General features: G+C 44.7%; 1 protein-coding gene across 4 annotated transcripts in view; it reads right to left on the bottom strand.

The window, feature by feature from the left end:
- Positions 1 to 6,145: 6,145 nt before the first annotated feature.
- P2RY6 (pyrimidinergic receptor P2Y6) overlaps positions 6,146 to 15,547 on the bottom strand; it is a 141,784-nt gene continuing 132,382 nt past the window's right edge. For all 4 annotated transcript variants that reach the window (XM_068264663.1, XM_068264660.1, XM_068264664.1 and 1 more), the window contains exon 2: positions 6,146 to 7,358. In XM_068264663.1, the coding sequence (XP_068120764.1) occupies positions 6,325 to 7,314 (990 nt within the window). In that variant the 5' untranslated portion in view covers positions 7,315 to 7,358 and the 3' untranslated portion in view covers positions 6,146 to 6,324. The remainder of the gene's footprint in view (positions 7,359 to 15,547) is intronic.

Here is a 15,547-nt window from a genome sequence, read left to right as displayed (position 1 = left end):
TCAGCGAGGTTTGGGAAAAGATAATTGTAAGGGAGTTCAATGAGATGCAAATATTTTTCAGTTAATGCAGCATTATGCAATTTTTTTTATGCAAATTTATGCAGCTGGAAAATTAACAAATCAAATCCTACTGAGGTGAAATTCAATTGGTCCATTTTCAAGCTGCATAAATTTGCATACAAAATTTGCATAATCCTGCATCAGCTCGAAATTATTTGCATCTCATTGACCATCCCTAGGTAATAGTATTGGTGGTTGTGTGACTCTTGTTCCTCACAAAGGTTCTCAGGATCCCCCTTATGATCTCATGAGAATTTAATGCAAATTCTATGCATCTTGGAGCTGGACCAATCTGCAGGAGAGCATACTATTGGCCCAATTACAAGCTGCATACAATTTGCATGCAAGCCAGAATGGTTAGCATCACTAATGATCTCATACAATGTTGTCCAGCATCAGAGGATTCTAGTAGATCAGGTCTGTTGAGTTCCTCCTCTTAAGTAGATCGAAACCACGGCCAGGTAAGTGGATCAGAACCACAGTGAGACCAGAGGGTCAGACCAATGGCCAGGCCAGTGGATCGGAACTACGGCTAGGTGAGTGGATCAGAACCACAGTCAGACCAGAGAGTCAGACCAATGGCCAGGCCATTGGATCGGAACTACGGCTAGGTGAGTGGATCAGAACCACAGTCAGACCAGAGAGTCAGACCAATGGCCAGGCCAGTGGATCGGAACTATGGATAGGTGATTGGATCAGAACCAGTCAGACCCATGGCCAGGCCAGTGGATCGGAACTACGGATAGGTGAGTGGATCAGAACCGCAGTCAGACCAGAGGGTCAGACCATCAGACCAATGGCCAGGCCAGTGGATCGGAACTACGGCTAGGCGAGTAGATCACAACAACCACGAGTTGAGAAGAGCAGAACCACGGCCAGTCAACAAATTTTAACCACAGGCAGGTAAATGGATCAAAAACCACGGCCAGGCAAGTGATCAGAACCATGGCCAAGCGAGTTTAACAGAACCACAGCCAGGCAAGTGATCAGAACCATGGCCAAGCGAGTTTAACGGAACCCCGGCCAGGCAAGAGAATCAAAACCACGGCTAGGCGAGTGGCACGCTTTTTTGGTGAGGTCGGTCACTTGTACCCTCCACAGTGTGTCACTGGAAGTCTCTCTCTATTGATGGTGAGCAAAATATCTTCAGCATTTCCTTAGAGAAGATCACCCTCTGTACAATGGTGGGCACTTGACACAGACCGAGGCGGACACAGCTAGCCTAGCATTTTATTATATAGGAATGCCACTGTGAAGCCATAGAATTGGCAATCATAGTTGGTGCCACAGCAATGGCCAGTGGATCGGAACCACATCCAGGCGAGTGGATCAGAACCACGGCCACGGCCACTGCGAAGTCATAGAATTGTCAGTTTTAGGAAAACTATATGCGATTCCGATTTTTTTTTTTTATACGATCCGATTTTTGACTCCATTTTAAAAAAGTACTGCATGCTGGGACGTTTTTTAATTGGAATAAATAATTGGATCGTATAAAAAAAATAAATCTGAATTGCATGTAGTGTGCAAGAGCTGGTGCCACACCAATGCTCAGTTTCAAGGCTAGTGGCCCCTTTCTCAGGCACACAGGTGGTGGGATGTGGATCAGTTAGTGGAATTACTGGCATCTCAGCTCACACAGAGATAGACATTGAGATGTTAATAATTCTCATTACAGGCAAACTGCATTTGGAATTTGACCAATCAAATTCAGCAGGAAGTCCGTCTGATTGGCCCATTTCCAAGCTGAATACAATCTGCATGCAATGTGCACACAGACTGGATTCACTAGCATCTCAATGAGCAACTCTAATCATTTAGGCTGCATTTCCACTTGTGTGAATTCGCATGAAAATTCGCATGGATGACGATGTATGCGAATTTAACCATGGCAGTGCTGGTGTGCTTTTCCATTGTTTCTATGAGAATTCGCATGAAAATTCGCATACCCAAACCTCATGCGAATTTCCTATTAAATACATTGTATGCGATTCGCATAGCGGTATACGATATGCGAATTCTGATGGCTCTGCCATGCAAATTTTTTCTGCACAGAAAAATGCAAAGGAATCCTGACAAGTGGAAACAGTTCACTTGTATTGCTATTGCATGTGAAAAACGCATGCGAATTCGCGATAGTGGAAATGGGCCCTTACCGTTATGAACGCTTGAATTCAGAGTGGCTTATATATACTGGCAGATGGAACATTTTGTGGGTGGGCTTCACTGCTGTGATCAGGGCCGGCCCTTCCAAGGGGCAACTAGGGGCTGATTCACACTACAAGAGCTTTTTAAACCCTAGAGATTTTAAAAGCTCTTGCTAATGTAATGCTATGGGGGATTTTTACAACACCACATCGCTCCAGTGTGAACACTCACATAGGATAACATTAATAAGCGCTTTTCAAATCACAAAGTGCTTAGAGGGAACCAGAGATGAAGCACCCTTGTGTATTTTACCATGTATATCAGTAAGAACATTAGAGAAAACACTTACCATGCTCTCTGTTTCATCCTCACTGCTAAAAGTGTCTGTTATCAGCAGTCACAAGAATCCCAGACTGAGCAATTAAATCTGGCTTTGCTGGGAATGATTATTGCTGAGTCATTATAGCAAAGCCACAAGGGGGCAGGCTTGGGCTTCAAATAACACCACAGAAGACAGACTTAGCTATAATCTTTCTGTAGCAAAGCTAGATGGAGCAGCCTGACTGTTCAGTCGGGGATTCTTATCAGAGGTGATTATAAATTACATAAAAAAAATATAAACAATGTCATAAAATCATTACAATAATTTCTGGCCTAAACTACATTCAGCTATTATGTACTAAAAGCCCTTCATTTGATGGACACACATATCAGAGACGATTTATCAAGACAGGTGCAACCACCTCGGGGGTAAAGCAGAACTGCAAAACACAGCCAATCAGATTTCAGGGGATTGAACAACTTAGACTATGCAAAACAAAAGTTTGCCTTCTTAAACCAGAAGTTGTTTATGATTATTCAGATTGGAGTGAGTTTATTAGGTGTTCCACAATGCATCACAGCTGAATATGCAAATCACATTAATTAACTAAACAGTCTGTACGCATGTTGGATTATTATGACTCTGTACAATTAACAAGCTGACACATCATTGCCTTCCAGCCAGTGGCGTAGCTAAGGTGCTGAGGGCCCCGATGCAAGTTTTACAATGGGGCCCCCCAAGCACTTTATACATAACAATTGATACGGCGCACCAAAACCTGCCAATGGAAACTACAGTGTCAGAGATGCAAGAAGGGGATGGGGAACAGCTAGTTAATGATTACCACTATTCAAAGTATCTATAGAAGTGATTATTATGAGCACAGGACCAATAGAGAGCTAATACTGCAGTTAAAGGAAGGCCTCTCGGGGCCCCTCTGGCCCAAGGGCCCCGATGCGGTCGCAACCTCTGCACCCCCTATTGCTACGCCCCTGCTTCCAGCGGTTCTGGAGGTGTGGCTATCTTACAGGGACAACAAAGGATAATTTGCATATTCAGCAGTGATGCATTGTGGGAGACATCATATCCTCACTCAAATCTGAATAATCGCAAATACCTTCTGTTTTAAGAAGACAAACTTTTGTTTTGCATATTATTTTAGTAAAAGGGCTTTTTGGTCCTCTGTAGCCCCTTACATACGCCTAGGAGTTCTGGTTCACCATGAGCCTTCTGGGTAATCTGTAAATTCAGACTGTGCTGGCTCAATAGCTGGGAACTAGAAAGTGCTAAAGTTGAAAGATCAGCCCAACAACCAGGCATTTTTACCTAGAAATAAAGATGGCCGCCCCCATACTGTTCTCACTTTAAGTGTAATATCAAAAGAAAAGATCCTTTTTTTCAGCCCATCCGCAGCATTACAAGATTCAAACTATAGTAGAGCCTTGTTTATCCGGCACCAACGGGATTGGCTGATTCTGGATAACTGTGCTTTCTAGTTGCTTGAGACTCAGTGTTAAAAATAGGCCTGGCTAATACAGTACTATCCCTACTCTATATACAAACCATGAGGTCTGTATTAAATGTTAAAGGGAAAAATGTACAAACCTTGGACTTCCTCCAGCCCCCACCAGGCTTCCTCGCCATCCCTCCTGTGCCGTCTGGATCCTCCGCAATCCGCCCCGGAAAGTCCTCCAGTCAGGGCCAGTCGGCGCAGACACAATCCGTCCGGGCCTGCTCCCCTGTCGCGCTCCCTTGGCCAGGAGGAATCTGCGTCTGCACAGTAGCACTGCGCGGGCGAAGAACGTTCCCGGTGACGGGAGCGCAATGGGGGCACACACACAGCCAGGCCATGCATAAGCACTACGCCCCAGGCAAGAGCACTTTCCAGGGTGAATTGCAGCGGATCCAGGTGGCCCAGGAGGATGGTGAGGGAGCAATAAGCCTGGTGGGGGCTGGAGGAAGCCCCAGGTATGCGTACATTTTTCTCTCCAGCCTATCTCAGATTCCCTTTAAAATACAGTAATGGCAAGTATATTACCCTTGGGGGAGCCGTGGAACCCAGTCTGTAAGCACAGCAGAGCCCACAAACAGCCTAAGAAGTTGGCCTTCACCCCTGCGAGTACTGCCGGTGATTAGTGCTGGTTGGTTGAGACTGCTGGTTAGTTGTGCTTTGGATAACCAGGACTCTATTGTAGTCTAGATATCCAAACTAGTTGCAATCATACTAGGGAAAAATCATCCATGCCCGTCAACCAGTTCTTAAAGGAACCGACTGATAGTGTGATCATCCAAGAATGATTGGGCCCACCAGCTTGAATTGAATCATCGGATCAGAAAAACATCTGTTTACTAAAAATTGTACCATTAATGGGCACTTTCATTCACTTAGCATTGTTTGGCTGAGCCATAGAGCAAGTGAGGGGTTGCACTTATCATCATAGCCATTTCTTCAAATAAATTATGTAAAATATAAAAAAATAAAGATTGAACATCCGACCTAGGTCCAAATACAGAGACCTGGCCCCTGCAGCTTTGCACCCCTCCAATCTACCCCGTCAGTTGTAGACTACAACTACCAATAGAAACACAGAAATAGAACAGGAGGAGGGATTCTGATGGACTTCTGCTGAGTCTAGAGTTTTCAGTCAGCTGGGGGCGGGGTTTCCAAGGTGATTGCTAGGGATGGATAATGAGATGAAAACACCTCCAAGCAGATTCAGAATTATCATTTTTTTGGTGTGCAAATACATACAGATTTAAAATGGACCGAACAAATCCCACCTGAGCTTCATTTGATTGGTCCATTTTCAAGCTGCATAAATTTACATAATTCTGCATAAACGCTGACTTATTTGCATCTCATTATTGCCATAGATGGATGTGATATTGGAAGCCCCACCCACAGCTACTGGAAGCCACGTTTCCTTCTTTTCTGTAGACCTGAGATGACATCACGTGTTGCTGTGAGCTGATTGGACAGATCTCTTTATCAGGACATCCTAGGTGGGAGGTCCAGTACACAGTTAATGCACTTTTGGGGTCAAACAGATGACTGTGGTTACATTTGTTGGTACTGCTATCCTTTAAAAGCGTCCTTGTCTCTCCTCATTTCACATTTAACATTACTATACATTTGCATCATGAATCAGTTGCTACTTGTAAAGTTTTGAGCAGGGGATAGAGTTGTCCTTTATAGAGACTCTGAAGCCTTATAAAATTGTTCTTTTTATTTAACATTCATCTTCTACACTATCACCCAAGCTAAAATGCCGCATCTCCGCTGCAGAACACTATAATTAAACTTCCCAAATCCCCGAGGCAAAATGTGGGAGCACTTACTAGTAGAGGCAGAGCTTAGGGCTGTAGCTCTGCCTCTACTCGCATCAATCCCACCTGATCGCCGTCCCTCCCCGCCCCTCTCAGTCTTCCTTCACTGAGAGGGGCGGGGGAGAGACGGAGATCCGCGCGGATTGACGCTAATGGAGGCAGAGCTACAGCGGTAAGCTCTGCCTCCCCGGGCAGCAAAATCCATGGCCTGTGGATGTTTGCCCCGGGATTTGGGGAGTTTAATTACAGCGTTCTGCCGTGGAGATGAAGCATTTTAGCTTGGGTGATAGTGTAGAAGATGAATGCTAAACAAAAAGAGCAATTTTATAAGGCTTCAGGGTCTTTTTAAGTAGCATGGAATTGAGGTTTATGCCCTTTGTCTGGTCCATGAATGGCTTTTATCACTTGCCATCTTAGTGGTACGTTCCTTTTAAAGTCAAGATCTTCACAAGATCAGACTCTGGTGGTCACTGTGGAGACTTTGTGCTGGACTCCGACTTCCACTTAGTGGTGACCCTCTTCACCAAAGCTTTGGTGCTTTGCCGAAACTTCTGCTGGGTGAAATAGAACAAGATGGGGTCCAGAACACTGTTCATGCTAGCAAAGGGCCTGGTGCACTTGTACACAATGGCAAAACTCTGCAGCACCAGGCAGGGTACGTCGCTCCTGGAGCGAACCACCAAATAAATGGTTTTGGTCAGGTGGAACGGAAAGAAGCTGATGGCAAAGACGATAACCACGATGATTATCATCCTTACAGCTTTGTCCTTCTTTCTGGCACCTGCTGTGCCGGCCACGTCATCCTTCTGGCAGAGGATTTTGGTCATGAAGCAGTAGCAGACCAAAATGGCTACAAAAGGGATCAAGAAACCGGTTATAGTCAAGGTGATTCCGTAAGGAAAGTACTGGGAGGAGAGGTCTGGAGGACTCAAGTCATAACACACGGTTCTGTTTCTTTGAGTTCCCGTAGAGGCAAAGTAGAAGGTGGGGATACACTGGACAATGACAATGAACCAAACAAGTCCACAGACCACCCACGTGAACTTTTTACCCCTCTTCTTGTGCCAGACGGACAGAGGGTGGCAGATGCCCATGTATCTTTGGAAGCTCATGCAGGTGAGGAACATGATGCTCCCGTGCAGATTAGTGTAGAACTGGAATCGGATAAAGCGGCAGGTGAAGTCCCCAAAGGGCCAGTAGTCCTGCTGGATGTAGTTGTAAATGAGAAGGGGGAGCGAGCAACCATAGAGCAAGTCCGCCACAGCCAGGTTGAGGGTGTAGATGGCGGTGCGGGTCAAGATTTTCCTCGAAAGCCATATCTGAAGGATGACGGCGAAGTTGAGAGGAAGGCCAAAGGCCATGACCACTGAATACACCACAGGCAGAAGGATCTGCTTGAACTCCTCATGGAAGGTGCAGGAGTTGTTTGAAATGACGACGGACGTGAGGTTGTCCATGTTTGGTGCCGGCTGGGATTAGATCACATGGTCACATCAGGAATCTGAAAGCACAGTATAGAAAACACATGTTAAAGATCTCCTAGCTAGGTTTTATGACAAATAACGAGTATGACAGCTCATACTAAGCTACACTACAAATCCCAGGTTACGTTTAACGCTCTTAAAGGGAACCAGAGACGAAGCACTCTTGTGTATTTTACCATATATCTCAGTATGAACATTAGAGAAAACACTTACCATGCTCTCTGTTTCATCCTCACTGCTAAAATGGTCTGTTATCAGCTGTGATAAGAATCCCGGACTGAGCATTCAGTCTGGCTTTGCAGGGAATAATTATAGCTGAGTCATTATAGCAGAGCCACAAGGGGGCAGGCTTGGGCTTGAAAAGACACCAGAGAAGACAGACTCAGCTATAATCTTTCCGTAGCAAAGCTAGACTGAATGCTCAGTCGGGGCTTCTTATCAGAGGTGATAACAGTCAGATTAAACAGAGAACAATGAAACAAAGAGCAGATTAGGTGTTTACTGTCATGTTCCCACTGATTTATAAGGTAAAATCCAAGAGGGTGCTTCATCTCTAGTTCTCTTTAAGTGGCTAATGAAAAGGATTAACCATCTTTATAGTATGCACAATTAATTAGAAGATATTTTACAAAATATTTACAAGGTACAAGTAGTATAGATTTTAGGATTTTGCAGAGTAAAAACCTGAGCATTTTCAAACCTGTTTACTTTAACTGCTAGTGTACATGGACCTTCGACTTCACGGAACTGAGAGAGATATGGAGGCTGACATTTATTTCCATACGTAGGATGTTAATCAATGAAGGTGCACATTGGTAGTTGCTTCTTTGCCAGCGTTACATTGCATGCCACCGCAAATTATTTTCGTTTTGTTATCTGCACATTAACATGCAAAGCAATGCACCATGCCAGTGCGAAAGCAGCCATCTTGTATAATAATGTGATGCGTACATGTAAAAAAAGACACCTGGAAAAAAAGTCAGCTGGATAGTGCAGCTGGTAGAATATCTGTAAAATTACTGGCATTCTACTACTTTTAATTCTAATATTTTACTGTGACCTAACCCTACTCTTTCACCGACCCCCCCCCCCCCCTCCCCATTACTAACACAAATAACCCCTACCACAAAGAGCCCACTATTAGTAGCTGTAATTTCCATAGCGGATAGCACCAGCAGCTGCTATTTTATTGGGCACCTTCGGGAACCCCAGTTTCCCTGTATTGCTTCTACTCGTGGCTTTTTACATTGCCTAGGGCACCCTTTTCTCCTGTTTCGTAATGTAATATCCAACTCAGTCTTTAAGCAGAGCACTGCAATTCTCCTGACTGCTAAGTTTACAATCAGTGCAACTTGCACACAGAAGCTCCCTATTAATGATCAAGCCTCATGTCCTGCACTCCGGTATCAAAGACCACTTATATGCAACCAGCATTTTTTTTTTTACTAGACCAGCATTGGAAGGGTTACACACAGCTTTAAAGTTCCTTTAGATTTCTGCAGACGCATCCGAAGCTGACATAGATACATTTTGTTTACATAAATGTATCTAAGTGTTGAATGTGACTCACTCTCTCTGACTGAGGAGCTGGAGGACAGCCAAAGAGTGTGTAACATTTATAACTTGTTACATTCTATTTAGTTAAAATGTATCTATCTGAACTTCTGCATATCTCTCGTTTAACCCTTCCAATGCTGGTCTAGTAAAATAAAAATGCTGGTTGCATATAATATGCTGTAAATAATGTTTTAGAGCAAAGTTGAAATGCAGGGTTATATTCCGCTTTAAGTAAAATAATTCAAAACCAGTTGCAATCCCCTAAAGACCCCTAAAAAAAAGTATGAAATGATGTTGCAGTTGTTAAAAGTCATAAGTTGTAACAAATCTATTGGGGGGGGGGGGGGGGGGATTTGGACTGTAATTGCGCTTGAAAAATAACTTGAGAGGTCTGTATAGAAAAGTAACTAAACTCTTTCATTGCATTTGCATTTGGAATGCTCCGTGCTAATCACTAGGAATGAGGAACCCGATATAAAGTATTTCAATACATGAAAAGGCCACTAGATGGCAAAATTGCCTTATTTTATTTTAAAGGGAACCTAAACTGAGACGGATATGGATTTTTCCTTTCAAAATAATACCAGTTGCCCGACTCTCCTGCTGATCCTGTGTCTCTAATACTTTTAGCCACAGCCCCTGAACAAGCATGCAGATCAGGTGCTCTGACTGAAGTCAGACTGGATTAGCTGCATGCTTGTTTCAGGTGTGAGATCCAGACACTACTGCAGCCAAAGAGATCAGCAGGGCTGCCAGGCAACTGGTATTGTTTAAAATGAAACATCCATATCCCTCTCAGTTTAGGTTCCCTTTAAACTGATTAGAGGGATCGGATCAGACAGCTGTCATTTGCTAGTTGCTACTATAGAATTTTGCTCCTCATAGGTTTTAATTCTGTACCACGTTTTCTATCAGAAGAACTGGGGGGGGGGGGGGGGGGGGGACCGGAGCTAATTTTTGTCTGACTGTGACTGATTCCATTAAACATTAAATATTGTTCTGCTTCAAGCAGGAAAAAGTATTTCTGAGCTTTAAAATACATTGCAGTTTGGTGCCCTAAAATCAGTACTGCAATAATAATCTGTAAGGATATAACTGACATCTTCTGCAGCACTTTACAGAGTACATAGTCATGTCACTGACTGTCCTCAGAGGAGCTCACAGTCTAATCCTACCATAGTCATAGGCTGTCCTACCATATTATTATTATGGTATGTATTTCTATAGCACTAACATCTTCTGCAGCACTTTACAGAGTACATAGTCATGTCACTGACTGTCCTCAGAGGAGCTCACAGTCTAATCCTACCATAGTCATAGGCTGTCCTACCATATTATTATTATGGTATGTATTTCTATAGCACTAACATCTTCTGCAGCACTTTACAGAGTACATAGTCATGTCACTGTCTGTCCTCAGAGGAGCTCACACTCTAATCCTACCATAGTCACTGTCTAATGTCCTACCATATTATTATTATGTATTTATATGTGGCGCTTACTTCTGTTTTTTACCAGTAGGTTTCTGCCCCCCTGCCTTACCTCTGTTTTCCACCAGTATGCCTCTGCCACCCTGCCTTACCTCTGTTTTCCACCAGTAGGTCTCTGCCCCCCTGCCTTACCTCTGTTTTCCACCAGTAGGTCTCTGCCACCCTGCGTTACCTCTGTTTTCCACCAGTAGGTCTCTGCCACCCTGCCTTACCTCTGTTTTCCACCAGAATGTCTCTGTCACCCTGCATTAGCTATTTTTCCCATCAGTAGGTCTCTGCCACCCTGCCTTACCTCTGTTTACCAACTGTTGGTCTCTGTCACCCTGCCTTGCCTCTGTTTTCTACCAGTAGGTCTCTGTCACTCTGCCTTACCTCTGTTTTCCACCAGTATGTCTCTGCCACCCTGCCTTACCTCTTCTTCCCATCTGTAGGTCACTGCCACCCTGTCTTACCTCTGTTTCCATCAGTAGGTCTCTGCCACAATGCCTTACCTCTATTTTCCATCAGTAGGTCTCTGCCACCCTGCCTTACCTCTGTTTCCATCAGTAGGTCTCTACCACCCTGCCTTACCTCTATTTTCCATTAGTAGGTCTCTGCCTCAGCTGTAGGGCTCTGCTAGTCTGCAGGACTGAGGGTCCGGTACGGCACAGTGGGTGACACGTTACAGAATGACAAGCATTACAGAATGACAAGCACATGATTTCAAGGATAAAACAAAACTTCCTCATTTCCAAATTTCTTTTGAAAAGAAGAAACAGGTTTTCTGTTTTCATAACACAGGAAGGTGCAACCACCCATGGAGGAAAGGTCATCAACTCTTCACCCTACAGCGCTGCGTAATATGTTGGTGCTTTATAAATACAATAAAAAAATAAAATAAATAGATAAAGTTTATCCAAATTCACAGACATTTTAATCTACAGGCATTCAGAGAGAGACAACAGATTGGCTGGGCTTTAAACTGTTTGGCGTAGTAGATCTATATAATAGATTAATTAGAATACTCATATGCAGTGATGAAGCAATAAGAGATGCAGAGGTTCTGAGTGAGACTGCACTGGGACCCACCAGGGGGCCCCCTTCAACCCCTGTATTAGCTCTTTATTAGTGTCATGCTAGTAATGATCACCTCTGTATAAACTTTGAATAGTGGTAAATCATTAAACTCTGCCTCTCCCCCTGCTTACACCTCTCTGACACTGCGACTGTCCCCTCCCCTGCTTACACCTCTCTGACACTGGGCTGCCCCTCCCTTGCTTACACCTCTCTGACACTGCAGCTGTCCTCTTCCCTGCCTACACCTCTCTGACACTGCGACTGTCCCCTCCCCTGCTTACACCTCTCTTACACTGCGGCTGTCTCCTCCCCCTGCTTACACCTCTCTGACACTGCGGCTGTCCCCTCCCCCTGCTTACACCTCTCTGACACTGCAGCTGTCCCCTGCCCTGCTTACACCTCTCTGACACTGCAGCTGTCCCCTCCCCTGCTTACACCTCTCTGACACTGGGCTGCCCCTCCCTTGCTTACACCTCTGACACTGTGGATGGCCCCTCCCCTGCTTACACCTCTGACACTGGGCTGCCCCTCCCTTGCTTACACCTCTGACACTGTGGATGGCCCCTCCCTTGCTTACACCTCTGACACTGTAGTCATCTCCATCCTGCTTACTCCTCTAACATGTCTTAACAGATCCTATGCTTAATATATGTCTGCTCCTCCTATGCAAAGTGTGAGCCTGCCCAGAGGTGTAGTTTAGTTGGTTACCAGTTGGCAAGCAGTGGTGAGATTAACTATGAACTATTGACCCTTTTTATCTATTTCCTGCTCTCAGAAGCCTCCTTCTCATAAAAATGAGTTTTTAGATATCCCACAGTTTTATTTTATTTTTAAATCTAGTTTTAAGTTTTTACTGCTTCATTGTCTCTGCTCAATGATGCATTCATTGAAGTACGCCAGAGCTAAAATCTATGAATTATTGACCCTTTTTATCTATTTCCTGCTCTCAGAAGCCATTTACTGTCAGGAAAGTGTTTTATGGCTGTAGTTCCTTATCAGTTGAGGGATTTAAAAATAAAATAAAACCGTGGGATATCTAAAAACTCATTTTTAGGAGGAGGAGGATAGATACAGTTATTTATCTTATCAGTTTATTTTCACCTCGGCTGTTCTTTAATACCGGCGTGGGGGCTCAATTTGTGTATGTGTGTGTGTGGGGGGGGGGGGGGGGGGGGGGAGATTTTGTAATCATTGTATCGGCCTGGCATTGGGTGACAGTACACAGTTAGGTCATTTGGGGAGGAAGGGAAGTTAAATGACGACTATTTTGGCATTGGTCATCAGTGATGGGAATTGTTCAATGCTCTCTGTAAAGATCTGCAAGGTCTGTCCCCGCTCTATACAAACACATAATACTAACAATAATAATAGTACCTTTCCGTCAGATTCCCGGCAGTATAGGAGAAGCGGTTTGGCAGTAACTCCCCAGCAACCGCTGAATAACAAAATATGACTTTTGGCCGGACTGCCTCTGTAATTTCCCCATTGAGAAGCACTTGCGTGTGGAATTTGCACTATCCTGTCAGATCGTAGTATCCGACCCTCTGACAGCAGCTGGCTGTGATCCCTGCGGACCCCCTGAAGGTGGAAGACCGCTGCCAAGATACACAGACTGGAGTATACAACACAGCTTCCAGGGTTCCGGCCTGCCACAGAGGGCAATGTGGCCACCCTGTTCTATATTAGCTATGACGCATTGACCTGTCGCTTCCTCTGAGAATTACATCATCACGGCTGCCCTCCCAGTGACACTTAGCTAAAGCTGTTTATTATGTGGAATTATCCAAAATATCTTCAGTCTATTGGTCTTCATATCACATAAATGTCGGTAAAATGGTGCATGGGCTGTAGAATCAGATTGTATAGTGTATGGTCAGCCTTTTCTTTAAAGGGAACCTAAACTGAGAAGGATATGGATTTTTCCTTTTAAAATAATGCCAGTTGCCTGACTCTCCTGCTGATCCCATGTTTTTAATACTTTCATTCAAAGCCCCTGAACAAGCATGCAGATCAGGTGCTCTGACTGAAGTCAGACTGGATTAGCTGCATGCTTGTTTCAGGTGTGTGATTTAGCCACTACTGCAGCCAAAGAGATCAGCAGGACTGCCAGGCAACTGGTATTGTTTAAAAGGAAACCTCCATATCCCTGTCAGTTTAGGTTCCCTTTAAGGCTGGGTGCACACATAACAGAGCGTGAAAGGTTGCGTTTTCTGTCATGTGCGTGTGCGTAATTAGTGCGTCTTTTCTGCAGAAGCGGTTTTCTAGCGTTTTGTGTGCGTTTTTATGCGTGTTTTTATTTCTTTTATGCAAATCACTAGGAAGCCAACAGGAGAAATACATCACAAAACAATTTTTTATTGAAAAAAACGCATGAAAAACGCATACAAAACACAATACATTGTGTTTTTGCGTTTTTGATGCATTTTTGAATACCATGCAACAAAACCAGCATTTTTAGAAAGGCACGCATACAAAACCACATGCGTTTTTTTTATATGGGTTTTTTCATGCGGCTTATAGACTTCCATTAGCGGCAACGTTCGCATCGTTTTCCGCAACGCTTGCACCAAGCCTTAGTGCAGCAGAACGGCTGGGCTCTGTCTGGGAGAACCCTTTGTCATTTCTTAAAACAACATAAGGGGTAAAAACAAATTCTGCAATCCTCATCAGGGATGGATTAAGTTAAACATGGCCCTAGGGTAAGTAGCCTTTTTGCAGTGGCATAGCCAAGAAGCTGTGGGCCCTGATGCAAGTTTTACATTGGGGCCCCCCAAGCACTCTATACATAACAATTGATACGGCGCACCAAAACCTGCCAATGGCAACTACAGTGTCAGAGGTGCAAGAGGTGCAAGAACCTGCCAATGGCAACTACAGTGTCTGAGGTGCAAGAGGTGCAAGAACCTGCCAATGGCAACTACAGTGTCTGAGGTGCAAGAACCTGCCAATGGCAACTACAGTGTCAGAGGTGCAAGAGGTGCAAGAACCTGCCAATGGCAACTACAGTGTCAGAGGTGCAAGAGGTGCAAGAACCTGCCAATGGCAACTACAGTGTCAGAGGTGCAAGAAGGGAGTGGGGAACAGTGTGTTAATGATTACCACTGTTCAAAGTATCTATAGAAGTGATTATTATGAGCACAGGAGCAATAGAGCTAATACTGTAGTTGAGGGAGGGAGGGCCCTTCGGGCCCCAATGCGGTGGCTACCTCTGCAACCCCTATTGCTACGCCCCTGCCTATTTGGCTTCCACATGCCCTTCCTGAAAAGATATAGGGCTTACGCTGGGTACACACGATTCAATTTCTCATCTGATCAATGGGAACTCTGATGAGAAATTGTGTCATGTGTACATGTCCAAACTGCTCCCAATCAATAAAAGAATAGATTTTTCAATGATAACTTTGCAAAATCGATCCTGCTATCAAACAGGAGCAGATGGGACATGGCGAAAATAATCGTCCAATTTCCATCATTTAAACTGGAAATTGCATAGTGTGTACTAGGCATTAGAGGTGATAGCAGCCAGGCCCCTGGACACTCACCAAGCCCTAGGTACTTGCCTATGTTGCCTTGTAGATGATCCGGCTCTGGTCCTTATTCAAATGTACTCCTAGATAGCAAATCGATCATCTCTATTCCCAACAGGTACACTGCAGACTATATCCCAGTGAGGACGGCAGAGTTGGGGTCAGAGTAATTTCTGGGTGCCTGGAGTCAGAGTCTGAGGTTTCATAAATTGAGGAGTCAGAGTCGGATGATTTTTGTGCCCACTCCATAGCCCTGGTGGAGTGCAGCAAGGCAATACCCCTTGCAGGACACACCCCCTTATCTCCTGTAGGAACACACGCCCCCATTCACACACACCTCAGTCTCTACCATGTCCGGGGTTGTCTGGTACGTTTTCCCACTTGCACAAATCCGGCCGGCATGATATTTGGATAGAGGAAGTGCTGGAGACGGGACGTAACTAGATGTTGTTGGGCCCCTCAGCAAAAACCTCCCTTCCCCTTCCTGAAAATCCCAGTACTAAGTAGCCCGTGATCCCAGGTTTAGGCAGGTCCCCCCCTCCCACCACCTCCACCACCCCCACAGATATAGCAAGT

Source organism: Hyperolius riggenbachi, chromosome 2 (assembly GCF_040937935.1).
Source record: "Hyperolius riggenbachi isolate aHypRig1 chromosome 2, aHypRig1.pri, whole genome shotgun sequence".
NCBI classification, from domain to species: domain Eukaryota; kingdom Metazoa; phylum Chordata; class Amphibia; order Anura; family Hyperoliidae; genus Hyperolius; species Hyperolius riggenbachi.
Note: the sequence above shows the minus strand (reverse complement) of the source record. Positions and strands in the feature narration are given on the sequence as shown.